This window comes from Salvelinus namaycush, chromosome 26 (assembly GCF_016432855.1).
Source record: "Salvelinus namaycush isolate Seneca chromosome 26, SaNama_1.0, whole genome shotgun sequence".
Classification (NCBI taxonomy): domain Eukaryota; kingdom Metazoa; phylum Chordata; class Actinopteri; order Salmoniformes; family Salmonidae; genus Salvelinus; species Salvelinus namaycush.
The window spans coordinates 35,913,757-35,931,798 of record NC_052332.1 but is presented as its reverse complement, the minus strand read 5'-3'; the positions used below and the strand labels follow the sequence as shown (position 1 = coordinate 35,931,798).

Genomic DNA, 18,042 nt, shown 5'->3' with positions numbered 1-18,042 from the left:
TTTGGTGGTCTATCTCAATTAACAATCACCAAAATATGTCCAAATGCAGGCTCCGGCCAGCATTTTTCCTTCCAACCTTCACCAACTTATTTGGTATTTCACAATAGCTATTTAAGTCAGTGGAACAATTCGCATTCCTTAAAATGGGCTAAAATGTAAGGTAATTAGTGTGCTTTTGTCAGCAAGAACAACTTTTGACTGAAATGCTGTTTGTTTTCTAAACGTTGTCCTTGTAGATTTGGACATGACAAGAAACAATGTGACAAACTGGAGCTGTACTGCACTACTCGAACAACACTCCTAAAAAAGTCCATACAGAACAACTTACCTGATATGTGATGCCTTATGCTGCCACACCTTGCCACAGGAATGCTCAGCCTTCTCAGGAAGATTATAGCACAGAACAACTGGTCACGATAAAAACCTGTTTTCCTTCATTGTTAAAACACTGCTGTTATGGCTGGCAAAGTAATATTAACCCTTCCCAAGGCTGGAGGGGGTGGAATTCCACTGGAGAGTGAATTCAGGGACTCACTCTCATTTCTAGATGTCTTGAGTGCAAATGAGTTTGAAGGAGAGCAAATCGACCCAGCAGTTGCATTGCAGACGGAGTCTGATTTTTACAAGGGAACCCCACCCAAATGGATGAACTTTTACCTGGCTGATGAGAAGGCAGACTCTGATAGCAGTGCCACACATACAGAAAAAGGAAAGGCTGTTGGTATTATCAAGAGGGAAGGCTATGAGGAACTTAGGGAGCAGATTATGGTACATCGACAGAGCCACTGGAGCACAAACACCATTAATCTTCAGCATGAGACAGGCAGTGGGGGGACCACCCTGGCCATGCAGGTACTCTGGGACCTCAGGAAACAGCTCAGGTGTACTGTTCTGGTCAACCCTTCAACTGACAAGACGTTTAATGCCAAACAAGCACAGAAAGACCTCAGTTTAGATACTAAGGCAATTGCCAAACAGGTGATAAGACTTTTTGAAACAGGTGGTCCAGAAAAACAGAACACTGTGCTCCTCTTGCAGGACAACGAACACCTGAATAATTCTCTACAGGACAGCCTCACCAGAGAAATAAAAGAGCAAAATATACATGCTAAATTCCCTGTGGTCATTATCATACATTGCATGCGCATGGTCAGCCTTGGTGAAAATGCTGATGGGAAGACTAAAGAGGAAGAAAGAAGACACCAAATCCATGAAAGGACCAAAACCAAAAAAGAGACCAAGACCAAAAAAGAGACCAAGACCATAGTCGTCCTCAGAACTCAACTGTCAGACTCCGAGAAAGTCAGCTTTGAAAACAAAGAAGAGGAGCTGCGAATGTACCATGGACAGAAACTAATCATGTTTTACAGCTTTAATATAATGCAATCTGACTTCAGTAAAGCATATGTGAAAGAAACACTTAGTTCAGAAAAAGGAATGAAAATCATTTCATTTGTGAAGGCAAACAAAACATCCCGCAAAACCAAACTTTTTGCGTTTCTTGTGCTGCTAAATTCCTATGTTCCTGGCTCCTATCTGTTGCAGTCACAGTGTGAGTCATTCCTCGGGCATCCAGACTCTTTGGATGTGGGGGTCATACAGCCTTTCAGCGATCTCATGGTGGCATTCTCTAGGAAGAAGGGAGAGGACAAACATGTTCACATGGCACACTCACTCATAGCTCATCAATGTGTTGAGTTATTGGCCGAGGCTGGTGTGACCAGGAGCGAGACAATACTGGACTTTCTGAAGTTTGTAGCCAAAGCTCAAATCCAGCTATCCTTGTTCCAGTACTTCAAAGACATGCTAACTAAGAGGGAAACAACCCCAGAGGGACAGGATATGTTTTCCAGATTGATCCAAGATATTGAGGACAAAGAAGGCATTCACACTTGTTTAACTGTCTTGAAAAATGCATCAGATACATTCATGCTTGATCCGTTTTACCCCCAAGCTCTTGCTCGCTTTTACTACATCAAAGTGAGGCACTATGACAAAGCTGAGAAGGAGGCTATAGAGGCTAAAAGGAGAGAGCCCACCAATTCATTTATTGCCGATACACTGGGACAAGTCCATAAGAATAATTTGAAGACCAAACATGTGCAATCACGTGCAAAGAACACTTTGTTCTATGCAGAAAAGGCCATCAAGGCCTTCAAACAGGAGGAAGAGATGGCTGAAAAAGATAAGGGAACTGGCATAGAAGATTACAGCATCTTTAACAATAGGGGGCACTTTGGCTTTTTGCAGGTTGCGAACACTATTTTTTATTCCCTTACCAAGATCACCCAAACATGGAAAAGTCTCCTCACCCAGGAAAAGCCAGCAGAACATCTTCCTCAACTATTTAAAGATAGAAAACTTGAGAAGTACAAGCCTCTCCTCGCCAGTCTCAGAGATGATGTTGAAAGGAAATGGGAGTTTTTTGAGAGATACCTCACTTACTCTGAGCCCAGTACCTTAAGGGACCAGCCACCATACTTTCATCGAGATATCAATGATTGCTATACGAAGTACACGAGTACACCCAGACCGTTCCATGCACAGAAACCAGGGGGAGTACAGTTTCAGAAACTTCAAGAGAAAAAGGCCTCTACCTTTCCTGGACTGCTCTCCTGTGTCAATCAAAACACCAGTAAGTCTGAGTTGCAACACGTCACAGAATTGTGGAGAACTATCTATGATCAAAAAGAAAAACGTGGCAATGTGAACATTGTCTGTAATTACATCCTGGCCAACATCATCCAGACCAACGGGCCAGTGACATTTCCAGAACCCACAATTCTACCACAACTAAGAGCCATTCTTCAGAAGTTCATGAACGAAGACAATGGAGAACTCTGGACCCCAGAGTTTTACCTCCTTGTCCTGCTGCTGTTTTGGCCTGAGGAAGCAAGAGAGGAGGATGGCACCAACGACATTGACTTCAACATGTATGTTGGGCTTATGAAACGTGCATATAACAACAAATACAAGAAGTATCTTCGATCCAGAGAACTTGTGTCCCTGTTCTACCTGGGAAAGGGTGACGGTTTGAGAAGACTTGTTTTCAAATTTAAAAAAGACAACCAATGTGAACAGTCTGAGACGGAGGAGAAACCAGGGCAGAGTTTTCAAAACCAACTTCTTCGTGTCAATGGAGTGGTCAGAGAGAATAAGGCATTTGTCCATATTGCAGACAAAGAGATTGAGATTTGTCCCAAAAATCAGGCCAGTGTGTGGAAGGATGGCAACATCTCATTTTACCTTGGCTTCAATATCAGTGGCCCTGTGGCTTTTGACATAAAGTACACATTACACAGAGTAGGATCCGAAGCAAATGTTCAGAAACAATTGGATGATACCACTGGATCAGAGGGAACCATGATAGAAGAATCAAAAACATTAAATCAAGGTCAGTCATACCTTCAGTTGTATTAGATCTGTTTCACATGATGGGTCCCATTCAAATGTTAGTAATTTGTATCAAACTTTGAGGTAAATATTTACCTGGTAATGTGTGACTCCTTCTTGTTCATGTTGAATTACCCAGACTTTGGGGGAAATTTAGGTGACTTACTAACACATGAATACACAGATGGATGTTAGTCTTATACAGAACATTATGTGAACATGAAGTGAATATCTTGATTTATGTTAGACATTTTACCTCTTTTGGTAGCAGAGCAAATTCATTTTCTCTGATTAGCCCTATGACTTGTTTTTTGGCTACAATGGTAAACTACTCATCAAAGGTGTACATCATGTGAAAACATTTACCAATGATCCTCATTTCAGGGATTCCAATGGGCTGTAAGACTTGTAGACACATTCAGGTAAGTAAGAAAATATAAATATTGGGCCACTGATATCACTGCATGTTTGGAGTCAATTCCATTTTAATTTCAGTAAATTAAATTGAATTGCAGTTCACTCCCTGAATTGACTGAATTGAAATGCAATTAATCCCAACCCCGCTGCAATCAATCAATACACTTTTTATACAGTTTAAATGTTGTTTACAAATGTGTCTGCCACAAAGTGCTTTACCTAAGCCTAAACTCCAGGGAGATCAAGCCATCTTCACATATGCTAGGACAAATTAGTTTGGTCAGAGGAAGGCCTTTAGGAAACCTTTAAGAGTAACCAGACACCCCCCCCCCCCCCCCTCCAGGACTCCACAAACTGGCTTCAGGTTAGACCATCAGTCTCCATGGAAGGCGGAGAGAAAATGTACAGGTAAATCTGCAGCTTCCTTTTATCCATGTTTATCCATAGAATAAGCACATGCCCAGGAGAAGAAGGTGAAGATGAATATTGTGTATACATGAGTATCATAACCACAATATTCAAATATTCAGAATAATGTTGTGCATCTAGTCAAGGATGGTCATAGCTGGTGATGCTATGTGTATCTCAAAGTTATATCATCCCACTGGGCAAAATCTGGTTGAATCAACATTATTCCCGCGTCATTTTCATCAAATCAAACTTTATTTGACACATGCGCCGAATACAACAAGTGTGGACCTTACCGTGAAATGATTACTTACAAGCTCTTAACCAACAGTGCAATTCAAGAAGGGTATATTTACCAAATAGACTAAAGTAAAAAAAAATAATAATAAAAAGTAGCACAATAAGAATAAAAATAACGAGGTTATATACAGGGGGTACCGGTACTGAGTCAGTGTGCGGGGGTACAGGTTAGTTGAGGTAATTTGTACATGTAGGTAGTGGTGAAGTGACTATGATAACAAACTATAATAGATAATAAACAGCCAGTAGCAACAGTGTACTAAAGGGAGGGGTCAATGTAAATAGTCCGGTGGCGATTTTATTAGTTGTTCAGCAGTCTTATGGCTTGGGGGTAGAAGCTGTTGAGGAGCCTTTTGGTCCTAGACTTGGCCCTCCTGTACCGCTTGCCGTGTGGTAGCAGAGAAAACAGTCTATAACTTGGGTGACTGGAGTCTCTGACAGTTTTATGGGCTTTCCTTTGACACCGCCTATTATATAGGTCCTGGATGGCAGGAAGCTTGGTTCGCACTACCCTCTGTAGCGCCTTACGGTCAGATGCTGAGCAGTTGCCATACCCGGCGGTGATGCAACCGGTTCAGGATGCTCTTGATGGTGCAGCTATAGAACCTTTTGAGGATCTGGGGACCCATGCCAAATCTTTTCAGTCTCCTGAGGGGGAAAAGGTTTTGTCGTGCCCTCTTCATGACTGTCTTGGTATGTTTGGATCATGATAGTTCGTTGGTGATGTGGACGCCAAGGAACTTGAAACTCTCAACCCGCTCCAGTACAGCCCCGTTGATGTTAATGGGGGACTGTTCGACCCGCCTTTTCCTGTAGTTCACGATAAGCTCCTTTGTCTTGCCCACGAAGCTCATCACTAAGCTCAGGGCCCTGGGACTGAACACCTCCCTCTGCAACTGGATCTTGGTCTTTCTGACGAGCCTCCCCCAGCTGGTGAGGGTAGGCAACAACACATCCGCCATGCTGACCCCTCAGAGGTGCATGCCTAGTCCCCTCCTGTACTCCCTGTTCATCCACGACTGCGTGGCAGCACACGACTCCAACACCTTCATTAAGTTTGCTGACGACACGACAGTGTTAGTAGACCTGATCACCAACGATGATGAGACAGCCTATAGGGAAGAGGTCAGAGACCTGGCAGTGTGGTGCCAGGACAACAGCCTTTCCCTCAACGTCAGCAAGATAAAAGAGCTTATCGTGGACTACAGGAAACGGAGGGCCGAGCACGCCCCCATCCACATCAATGGGGCTGTAGTGGAGCGGGTTGAGTGCTTTAAGTTCCTCGGTGTACATATTGTAGGTCGGTGGAAATTAGAGGTCAACCGATTATGATTTTTCAACACCGATACCGATTATTGGAGGGCCAAAAAAGCTGATACCGATTAATCGGCCGATTTTATTTATTTAATTTAATTCTTTTATTTTTTTAAAATATTTTTTAAATTAATTTCTTTGTAATAATGACAATTTCAACAATACTGAATGAACACTTATTTTAACTTAATATAATACATCAATAAAATCAATTTGGCCTCAAATAAATAATGAAACAAGCATGTTCAATTTGGTTTAAATAATGCAAAAACACAGTGTTGGAGAAGAAAGTAAAAGTGCAATATGTGCCATGTAAGAAAGCTAACGTTTAAGTTCCTTGCTCAGAACATGAGAACATATGAAAGCTGGTGGTTCCTTTTAACATGAGTCTTCAATCTTCCCACTTAAGAAGTTTTAGGTTGTAGTTATTATAGGAATTATAGGACTATTTCTCTCTATACCATTTGTATTTCATATACTTTTGACTATTGGATGTTCTTATAGGCACTTTAGTATTGCCAGTGTCACAGTATTGCTTCCATCCTTCTCCTCTCCCCTACCTGGGCTCGAACCAGGAACACATCGACAACAGCCACCCTCGAAGCAGCGTTACCCATGCAGGGCAAGGGGAACAACCACTCCAAGTCTCAGAGCGAGTGATGTTTGAAACGCTATTAGCGCGCACCCCGCTAACTAGCTAGCCATTTCACATCGGTTACACCAGCCTAATCTCGGGAGTTGATAGGCTTGAAGTCATTAACAGCTCAACGCTTGAAGCACAGCGAAGAGCTGCTGGCAAAACGCACGAAAGTGCTGTTTGAATGAATGCTTACGAGCCTGCTGGTGCCTACCATCGCTCACTCAGACCACTCTATCAAATTATAGACTTAATTTTAACATAATAACACACAGAAATACGAGCCTTAGGGGATTAATATGGTCGAATCCGGAAACTATCATCTCGAAAACAAGACGTTTATTCTTTCAGTGAAATACGGAACCGTTCCGTATTTTATCTAATGGGTGGCATCCATAAGTCTAAATATTCCTGTTACATTGCACAACCTTCAATGTTATGTCATAATTACGTAAAATTCTGTCAAATTAGGCGGCCCAAACTGTTGCATATACCCTGACTCTGCATGCAATGAACGCAAGAGAAGTGACACAATTTCACCTGGTTAATAGTGCCTGCTAACCTGGATTTCTTTTAGCTAAATATGCAGGTTTAAAAATATATACTTCTGTGTATTGATTTTAAGAAAGGCATTGATGTTTATGGTTAGGTACACATTGAAGCAACGACAGTCCTTTTTTACGAATACGCACCGCATCGATTATATGCAACGCAGGACACGCTAGATAAACTAGTAATATCATCAACCATGTGTAGTTAACTAGTCATTATGATTGATTGATAGATTGTTTTTTATAAGACAAGTTTAATGCTAGCTAGCAACTTACCTTGGCTTACTGCATTCGCGTAACAGGCAGGCTCCTCGTGAGGCAGGTGGTTAGAGCGTTGGACTAGTTAACTGTAAGGTTGCAAGATTGAATCCCCGAGCTGACAAGGTAAAAATCTGTCTTTCTGCCCCTGAACAAGGCAGTTAACCCATCGTTCCTAGGCCGTCATTGAAAATAAGAATGTGTTCTTAACTGACTTGCCTAGTTAAATAAAGATTAAATAATGGTGTAATTTTTAAATTACCAAAAAATCGGCCAAATCGGTGTCCAAAAATTCCGATTTGTTATGAAAACTTGAAATCGGCCCTAATTAATTTGCCATTCCGATTTATCGGTCGACCTCTAGTGGAAATCCCTATCAACTATGGATGAGAAGACTCCATTATTACGTGAATAAATGCAACAGGCCCTGTGCGTTTCTGGAGGATCTTGTAAGATAGAACATAATTGAATCACCAACTCAGTATGACTTGTTAGGTTCTAAATAAACAGAGTAAAAAACTAATGGACGACAAGGAAAAGCCAAGTTTATTCACTCACTGGATCAAACAGCTGCCAAGACAAAGACATGGTTCCACAAGTGCATATATTTATACCCTCCACTGGGTGGAGTCAACTCCTTGAACATCTAACCAGCCAATACATCTCTGTTGCTAGACATGAACTTAAGTGATGTGGGTAATAAAATGGTTCCTTCTCCCTTCATGTGACCTGACCTGACCTCGGCCCCCATTCCTCACTAATCCATAGCTATCCACCCTTATCAGTGACCGCATCCATGTGATTGCCTTTTCCATTACTTAGTAACTTTCCAGGCCCATGGCTCTTATCCAACCTCTATTGACCCCACCGTATACATTCCTCAGACTTGTAACCATTAACTTCTAGTATAGCAAGTATTTCAAACTAGAGCCCAACACTATAATGAACATGTGTCTAACTTGCACCGTTATGCAATTAGTAAGAGACTAGATACAAATAGCTAATCCTGGCGAGCAATGTTCTTGCATTCATTTATTGAGGCAAGTAGATCAGGGTGGAACACGATCATATGCTATGTGTATAGTGTAAATAAAACTTCCAATAGACCTACTCAATAATAAACGTTTAGTCAATCAAAGAATTACTCTGTCAAATGAGGAATGCATTTACTCAATTTAACCAATACGATTTATTAGTCACAAAATAATTTATACTCAATTAGTGTACATGAAATACATAATAAATTACAGAATACACAAAGTAAATTACTATCATCAATAAGACTTAACGCGTTTACACATGTTTTCTGTTCAGAATAATCTCTCTAAGAGAAAATCTATCTGTCTGATACACGCAGGAGCGAACAACAAGTTCTCAAAGTAGGAGCGAATTTACTGTCCTTTTAACCAAATTCAAGCAGGAACTCTCCCCCAACCTGAATTAACATTTATTTGCTAGTTAAAACAAAAGGCAGGAAAAACACGCATTCTCTAAACAAATCACCACACCTCAAAACTTTATGATAGGAGCGCACCACTGTTTCCCCGTAACAATAAATCCATAGCACTTACTGTACAATGTAACATATCAATATTCATAGATCTTTATGAGCTCTTGAAACAATCCAAATGACAATTTAATTCACAGAGTAACATTCATTTAATCATTTAACGTTTTCATCAGTCTTCACACCTCTCCTGGCATCAGTGGCATCAGTGAACGTCTCATCCCGGAGGTTGCCATGGCAAAGGTGTGGCTGTCTCCTGTGATATTCAAATATACGACCATCCATCTAAACAATGTCATGAATCATGATTGAGTCATCCTGCTGGGCCTCTGCGCCAGCAAGTCGGGACTATCACCTTCTCTCATTTTCCACCAACACCACTAAGGAATTAACATGGTCCACACACACCAACACAGTTGTGAAGAAGGCATGATAATGCCACTTCTCCTTCAAGACGCTGAAAAGTTGGGGCATTGACCCTGAAATCCTCAAAGTTCTACACCTCTGCACCATTGAGAGCATCTTGACTGGCTGCGTCACCGCTTGGTATGGCAACTGCTTGACATCTGACCGCAAGGCACTACAGAGGGTAGTGCATATGGCCCAGTACATCACTGAGGTTGAGCTCCCTGCCATCCAGGAGTCAGAGGAAGGCCCGAAAAATGGTTAAAGACTCCAGCCACCCAAGTCATTGAATTTTCTCTCTGCTACTGCCTTGAATGTGGTACCAATGCAAAGTATGGAACCAACAGGACCCTGAACAGCTTCTACCCCCAAGCCATAAGACTGCTAAATGGTCTAGGTTGCTATTAGGTTAACTATCTGCATTGACCGTCCATTGCAATAACACTTTCTTGACTCATCACATACGCTGCTGCTACTGCTTATTTACCTCTACCCATTGTGTACATATCTACTACCTCAATTACCTCGTACCCCTGCGTGATGACTTAGGGTACTGGTAACTCATGTATGTAGCCACGTTAGCGTTACTCATTGTGTATTTATTCCTTGTGTTGTTATCTTTCTATTCTTTTTCTGTGTTTCACTCTGCATTGTTGGGAAGTAAGTAAACATTTCACTGTTAGTCTACACCTGTTGTTTACAAATCATGTGACAAATACAATTTAATTTGCAGCAAGGGGGGAGGCCAATGACGTCACACATCCCCATCAGACCAACTCCTTGAATACCCTACTCCTTGGTAGTTTACAGTTGTGTAAAAAATAAAAATATATATTTTGGTCTAAGCTAAAAAAATTGACACTTTATTGTGTGTACTTTACTGTATTTATACTTGGCATATCACTTTTCAACAGTAAAAGCAAAAAAATCCCTGGAGGACGTTTTTAACGATACAAAATAAGAGCTGCATGTACAGTAAGATGTTTGAAGGATATAAAGTTGTCCTCTGGTCCAACCACTTCGTCCTTTGACATGTTTTGCTTGACTTTTTTTGTTACCTCAGGCACCCGTCTCCCAAAGGGTGCTATGAGTGCACAGTGTCTGGACTGCGCTGGGTGTGTGAGAGCAATGTCATTCTGAAGTACCACTACAGGAACTGGGAACCCTACAGGCAACATCTGAAACACATGCAGTACACACAAGGTGGTCCATTGCTGGACATCACTATGGAGTTTGGTGAACTGGAGGAAGTTCATCTGCCACACTTCATCTGTTTAGGTAAAATAATATAACATATTCAGAAATAAATTAAAAAATTAACAAAATAATGGTTCATATTTGTTTAATTTGTGTTCAAGCTCATCTTGACTAAAGCACTTAATATTGGTCTTGGTTGTGCTGAATGAATAATATAAGATTTTTTAAAAATGCTCTCCAATTGATTGTGTTGTGCAGGGTCCAACCCTTCCCTGGGGAATAACATGAAGATTCTTCATGTAGAGGAACATGAAGTGTCTTTCGAGGAAGTGCATGAGGTCACCCGATTCCATGTTAAGCTTCTTCGTCCTAAGTTCTCAGCTCTCTCACTGAGCTATCCCTTTTTTTGGGATGTAGAAGTACACTGTAATGTGGTACTCTATCTGTCAGTGACAGAGGAAACACTAATTTCACGGCTGTACCTGCTCCTGAGGAACTCCAGTCAACAAGATGTAAGGCAGGATCATTAAGTGTCTATGTTGACTGTTAGGCCAGGATTCAATCCAATCACGCTTGTAGACAATGCCGCGTTCCCGGAGATCACATTCAATGTAAACGCTGCATATGTCGGTCATTACCTTTTTAATTGGCATCTTTAAATATTTGTATTCGCAGACTTGCATGATCAGAGTTGCATGTTGTTGTGTGAATTATTGGGAAGACTTACTGCTCTATTGTTCCTTTTATAGGCTGTGCAGAAACAGGAGGAAGATCAGACGGCCAAAGGATATTCCAGATTTCTCCTATCAAGTCCAAATGGCCCCCTAAAGCTGAATAGTTATTTTGTGCTCCAAAATCCCCATGCCAGACCTATCAAACCAGAGGTGCAGTTTTAGCGGATTAGGGATATGACAATGACATTTTAATTCAAAGTTCTAATATTTTTTTCTATTCATTAAATTTGACCTTTCTTTCTTTCGCTCTCATTCTCTCATATTCTCTTCTGTTGCTCTTTTTTGTTTCTGTCTCATTCGTTGCACCATATGGCCGTTCATACAGAAGATTCAGCTGTTACCTGAAGGCAACGAACCAAGCCATTTTAAGATGGTTATGGATAATACAGGGATTGACATTCAGATGGAGTTAATCGGAGATGATGGAAATACAGTATGGGATGATATACTATGGAAAGGTAAGAGATAGATGCCACTCATAACTTACATTTTTGGACAGATACTACGCTATTAAAACCCTCTACAGTCTAGGGGGGAGTCTCATCTTTTGATAGAGGGGTCGTAATGACCAAACCATTTTGGCGCTACAGACATTTTTGTGAGAAGTCCGATTTTCGGGATGTCTTGTGGTCTGACAAACACCGCTCTAGCTCTGCCACCTTTCATCTAACTTAAACTGATGGCTTTTGATGGGGACTTTTTTATTTTGCTAATTAGACTCTAGGGGGTTAAAGTGTACTTTTATGATGTATTATCTTTTTTGTTTATTTTTCAGCGGAATACAGCGATGACACTCGTTCAATGTGTAAGTTTGTTTTCATGAGTCATAGTCAGTGAGGTGCAAAACATTCAGAACATACAGAGCATTCAGATAGAAATATGTTATGTATACTGAACAAAAATATAAACACAACAATTTAAACTGTTTTACTGAGTTAGTTCATATCAGTCAATTGGAAATCAGTCAATTTAAATAAATAAATGAGGCCCTAATTTAGGGATTTCACATGACTGTGCAGGGGCACAGCCATTGGAGGGCCTGGGAGGGTGTAGGCCCACCAACTTGGGAGCCAGGCCCAGCCAATCAGAATTAGTGCTTTATTACAGAAATAAATACTCCTCAGTTTCATCAGCTGTCCGGGTGGCTGGTCTCAGACGATCCCACAGGTGAAGAAGCTGGATGTGGAGTTCCTGGGCTAGCGTGGTTACACGTGGTCTGCGGTTGTGAGGCCGGTTGAACATACTGCCAATTTCTCTAAAACGATGTTGGAGGCGGCTTATGGTAGAGAAATTAACATTAAATTATTTGGCAACAGCTCTGGTGGACATTCCTGCAGTCAGCATGCCAATTGCACACTCCCTCAACTTGAGACATCTGTGGCATTGTGTTGCGTGACAAAACTGCACATTTGAGTGGCCTTTTATTGTCCCCAGCACAAGGTGCACCTGTGTAATGATCATGCTGTTTAATCAGCTTCTTGATATGCCACACCTGTCAGGTGGATGGATTATCTTGGCAAAGGAGAAATGCTCACTAACAGGGATGTAAACAAATTTTTGTACAATTTGAGAGAAAGTAGCTTTTTTGTGTGTATGGAAAATTTATGGGATCTTTTATTTCAGCTCATGAAACATGGGACCAACACTTTTTACATGTTGCGTTTATACTTTAGTTCAGTGTAGAACAGATAATGTAGAATAGGAAATATTTTCAGCTCTATACAAGACATAACTATCAAAAGGAATGGTAACTGGAGAGACCTTGTGGTTAAAACAGCTCTAGAAACTTCTGCTGCAAGCCCTAACACCATATACTGTATATTAATTGATTTCTTCCCCCAGCATTAACATCAGCTGTGACGTTTCTAAAGAACCACAGAGCTGGAATCATTCAGAGGGCCACAAATGCTATGCCAATAGCAGATTATCTGCTTACAAAAGGCATGATTAGTGACGAAGATTACGCGAAAATAGAATTTGAAAACACTGTTCAGGACAAATTTAGGAAACTACTGAAATGTGCGATTAAAGAACCAAAGGTGGCGTCTGGTTTCCTCAAAGTCTTCAAGGAACAGAGTCCCCATCTCTTTGAGGACTTGCAAAAACCTGGGTAAGACAAAGTTACCCTACCTTCTACATGTCAATGGTCAAATTTAATTTATAGGTAAAATACAGTTATTAAGATCCAAGAGAAACAAAATATTTTTTTTATAATGATAGCACATTGTTGATGGTCAAAGGAAGGAACTTTGCTATCATCACATTATTGTCTTTATTTGTTACACTTAACCCATTCTTGTATCTCTCTGCCTTCTCTTTCCTCTCTCTCTATCTGTATGCCTCCTCCTCTTTCCTCTCTCTATCTCTGCCCCATCCTCTGACTTGCAGAACCTAATCCAAAAATGCTGACGTCTGTGTCATAGTGGTTAAATATACTTCACTAGATCAACTCAGTAAGGAAATATTGAAGCTGACCAAATAAAGCCACTGATGATAACTTGGCCAAGGACCTTCATCAATTAATTTATGGTTTTGATTAAATAAATAATAAAACGCCTCTGGATAAACTGATATAAAAATTGTAATTACACAGGCATAACCTCACAGCCCAGTCATCACCTCTCCAGCGTCTCTGTATTGTCCTGGACCACTGAGTCATATAATGTTCTTAGGAATGGATGAGCAGCTGTCGTTCACAGGGTCATATTCATACCAGAGCCTGGTACAGAAGCTCTGATTAGAAACCATGTCAAAAATGGACTGTAACTGAAAAGAAAATGTGTTTTATTGATACTGTGTTGTTGTCCTGAATTGATGGTCTTATATTATAAACATTGCTTTTATTTGTATTTTTAGTGTTTGATGTTTTGTATTTGAAGTAGTGTATTCATCGGACCCTGTCAATCAATCAAATGGTGTACCATATATTTATGAAGTAGATTTTTGTTGATAAAGTACATTTTTTAATGTTAATTATGTTTTTAATGTTATGTATTTTATTTTCTATAACGCTGTAATGGATCTGCTGTGATGGATTTATGATTTATACTTTTCAAAGACTCTAGATGTTGTTAGGGTTTGGCCCGGGGTAGGCCGTCATTGTAAATAAGAATTTGTTCTTAACTGACTTGCCTAGTTAAATTAAATAAATAAAAGGCATATCAAGTATATCATATATGTATTGGATAACGGCACAATCATTTGGGCTTGGGCTTATTAAATGTCAATGTAGGGCTCATAAAAGGTATTTAATATATGTCTCATCAGGCTCCGCAAGCATCAGATTAGAATTTTCATGCTGATCAAAGCTCTAATCAAATCCAGACATTTATATGCTTTATACTGCTTTTGAATGACACTTCCTGTTTTGGCGGGAAATACCAGGTTAGATCCTTTGCTATGAGACTTGAAATTGAGCTCAGGTGCATCCTGTTTCCATTGATCATCATTCAAATGTTTCTACAACTTGATTGGAGTCCACCTGTGGTAAATTCAATTGATTGGACATGATTTGGAAAGGCACACACCTGTCTATATAAAGGTCCCACAGTTGACAATGCATGTCAGAGCAAAAACCAAGCCATGATATTTGACATGGGGACGGGTGATATTTGACTAGGGGAGGGGTGAGGTCTGAGGAGGTGGGACACTTGACTAGTGCAGGTTGATATTTGACTAGGGGAGGGGGGATACTTGACTATTGGAGGGGTCAGGTCTGAGGAGGAATGGCAATATTCCTGATATGTATTCCGTAGTTATATGTCTAAAACAAATTAGTTAGCTTCTTATAACATCAATTGAAGTAGGTCATGAACGCCTATGACCTTACCACCAACATTAAGATAATACAATACAACTCAAACTTCAGAATTGAAAAGACAACAATGTGCATTTGAGATAGTATTTAATATGACCGACAACTTAAATACTGCATGTTCCTAGAACAAACAATAATTAGCCCAATAAGTCTACCTGGTAGGTTTGAAAATATGTATTTTTTTTCTACCTTGATGTCAGATGTAAAAAGTCCTTAACCTTTTTTAGGCTTGCTATCATTCATTTTACATGAAAATCAAAATCTGACTGTTTGAATAGCTCTAACTTTTTCAGGGGCTATGTAACTTGAATATAAGAAAGATCCAAGGAATTTCCACAAAACCTTCACACAGGAATATCTCATAATATTTATCTACAAAGTTTTACAGTGTTCTGTGTCAATTAACTGGTTAGAGCACTCAGAGGAATGAGAAAGCATTTGATGCAACAACTTTGAAACCATTATAAACATTCTAAAACATTTTAAACCAATATTGATCTAAACATTAAACACATTTAAGAAAACGACTACAGACAAAGGTTAAATCTAAAAAGCCATCGAAAGATCATGGTATTAAAACATTTGTTCATTTCAGATCTGATTCGTTTTTACACACATTATGACAAAAACACTGCTAAGGGATTTAGAACTACTTGAAATAAATCCATTAATCTAAGCTAGTGTGTGTCTGTAATTTGTTGTGAGGGATCTGGTGTTTGAATCAAGTCCCTCCAGTACCAGTTAGGATTGCAGCTGAAGAGTGAAAGCCATATTTCCTCCATGCTGGTCTAGCCATCTGTCTCTGTCCAGCGCAGTCAGTCTGTGTGGCTCTAAATTCCACTGTGAGGGCCATCCTCTGAGCCTCCCCATACCTCTCTCCTAAGTTTGGGATAGGCACCTGGCATTGGGTCCCTGCCGTGTGGACTGGTCCTTTCAAAGCAAACAGCGATCACAGGAATGATGGGGTAGATTTGTTTGCAAGGTGCAGGCTGAGTTGTACACTCCAATACGGGAACACTAGTGAGCCTGTTAGTCAGAATCAATTATTTATTTCTCCCCGTATAGATAAAAGCAGCAACATTTGTCCATTCGGTAGGTGTTGAGTGCATTTGCTGCTACTTTCCGTTTGTCACCAGTCTCCTAAGTAATCTCTAAACTAAAAAAAAACTAGTTTTCTTTTCATATGCAAAATGTAAAAAATATTGATTGTGATAGACCCACAATATAAATTCCAATACGAAAAACTCAATATATTAAATTAGAATTGGCAACAAAAAAACAACACTTGAGTTTTATTTGAAAAATATATATCGATATGTACAGATCCCATGTCCCAGGTCAGTCATCACTGAAAAAGAGCAAGAGCAGAGACACACATTCACTAGCAGACAAATAATACTGTACAATGACACTGTACACTATGTAAGATGAAATATAAGTTCTTAAACACCCCTAAAGGCGTCTGAATGGTTCCCATCTGAAACAGTTTGTGCATACATTATGACAACATTTTGTGCCATTTTTGTTCTTGATGGTATTCAGCAAGGCTTTTTTCGGCTGTTCCTGCACACACATGTTTTCTCCAGGCAAGCCAAAGTCGGTAGACGAAGTCTACGTCCCTTCGTCGGTCATTGGTCAACAGTAGGGATTCTTAAATTAAGTGTTTGTTGTCATTCAACGAGAGACGACTCGTTTTCATACAATTTTTTTTATAGAAAAATACTGCACCAAACATCTTAGATGTAAAATTGGGCGACTAAGATCTCTTCGGCAAAAACGTCAAAATTAATGACAGATTTCTTGAGTTATCTCAGATGAATTCAGACTATTTTGAGGAAGTGTATACTGACTACGGCTTCTCAAGATGGAAAAACAGTACTATTCCCGCTTTTTCTAGTTTTTCAAGAGAAGGCCTTTTAAGGGACTAAGCGAGGCACAGATGTTCACTTCACCTAGCCGAGTTCTGCTAGGACCCAACCTAGTATGTAGAGTTCTGCTGGGACCAAACCCAACCTAGTATGCCGAGTTCTGCTAGGACCCAACCTAGTATGTAGAGTTCTGCTGGGACCAAACCCAACCTAGTATGTAGTGTTTTGCTAGGAGCAAACCCAACCTAGTATGTAGTGTTCTGCTAGGAGCAAACCCAACCTTTTGAATCAGTCTGCTCGGTCATTAGCTCAAAGCTAACCCTTCGACGAAGAAGATGGCGAAAAGAAAAAAAGATGACGAGTATCGTACATTTCAGGACGAATGGACCGAAGAATTCGCCTTTGTGGAGAGAGCAGGTTCTGCGGTGTGTCTAATTTGCAATGACAAAATTACATCGATGAAACGGTCGAATGTAAAGCGGCACTTCGACACGCGCCATGCTACCTTTGCATCAAAATACCCTGCGGGAGACAGAAGAAAGAAAGCGTGCCAAGAGCTACTGAGCAGGGTGCAAGCTAGCCAGCAGCAACTCCGCGTATGGACCCGGCAAGGTGACTATAATTCCGCTAGCTTTGCTGGATCTTTAGCAATAGTGAGGAACGGAAAACCATTCACAGATGGCGAGTATGCTAAAACGTTCATGCTGGATGTAGCCAATGAACTTTTTGATGATCTTCCGAACAAAGACAAGATAATTAAACGGATACAAGACATGCCTCTGTCGGCAAGAACTGTTCATGATCGTACCATCGTGATGGCAAACAAAGTGGAGGAAACGCAAGTGAAGGACATAAATGCAGCGCCGTTCTTTTCCCTGGCTTTGGATGAGTCAACAGACGTGAGCCATTTGTCGCAGTTCAGCGTGATTGCAAGATATGCTGTTGGTGACACACTGCGCGAAGAAAGTCTTGCAGTTCTGCCATTAAAAGGGTCCACAAGAGGTGAGGATTTATTTAAGTCTTTCATGGAGTTTGCTCAAGAAAAAAATCTACCTATGGATAAACTTCTCTCAGTGTGTACTGATGGTGCTCCGTGTATGGTGGGGAATAAAAAAGGATTTGTGGCGCTTCTCCGTGAACATGAAAATAGACCCATCCTAAGTTTCCATTGCATTCTACACCAGGAGGCACTTTGTGCTCAGATGTGTGACAGGCAGTTTGGGGAAGTGATGTCGC

General features: G+C 40.5%; 1 protein-coding gene across 1 annotated transcript; it reads left to right on the top strand.

The window, feature by feature from the left end:
• The first annotated feature begins 245 nt into the window (after positions 1 to 245).
• Positions 246 to 14,430, top strand: LOC120021797 (sterile alpha motif domain-containing protein 9-like). Its single transcript, XM_038965649.1, has 10 exons — positions 246 to 3,394; positions 3,778 to 3,815; positions 4,154 to 4,218; positions 10,254 to 10,468; positions 10,646 to 10,899; positions 11,137 to 11,271; positions 11,447 to 11,579; positions 11,897 to 11,926; positions 12,964 to 13,231; positions 13,510 to 14,430. Exons 1-10 carry the CDS (start codon positions 457 to 459, stop codon positions 13,514 to 13,516), a joined length of 4,083 nt encoding a protein of 1,360 aa, XP_038821577.1. The 5' UTR covers positions 246 to 456; the 3' UTR covers positions 13,517 to 14,430.
• The last annotated feature ends 3,612 nt before the right edge of the window (positions 14,431 to 18,042 follow it).

Bases quoted from the DNA above. Each gene is read 5' to 3' on its own strand.
- LOC120021797 (XM_038965649.1), top strand. From the start codon at position 457: ATGGCTGGCAAAGTAATATTAACCCTTCCCAAGGCTGGAGGGGGTGGA. The intron at 3,816-4,153 runs GTAAGTAAGAAA...CCCCCCCTCCAG, and splicing joins AGACTTGTAGACACATTCAG to GACTCCACAAACTGGCTTCA. The intron at 11,272-11,446 runs GTGCAGTTTTAG...CCGTTCATACAG, and splicing joins CCAGACCTATCAAACCAGAG to AAGATTCAGCTGTTACCTGA.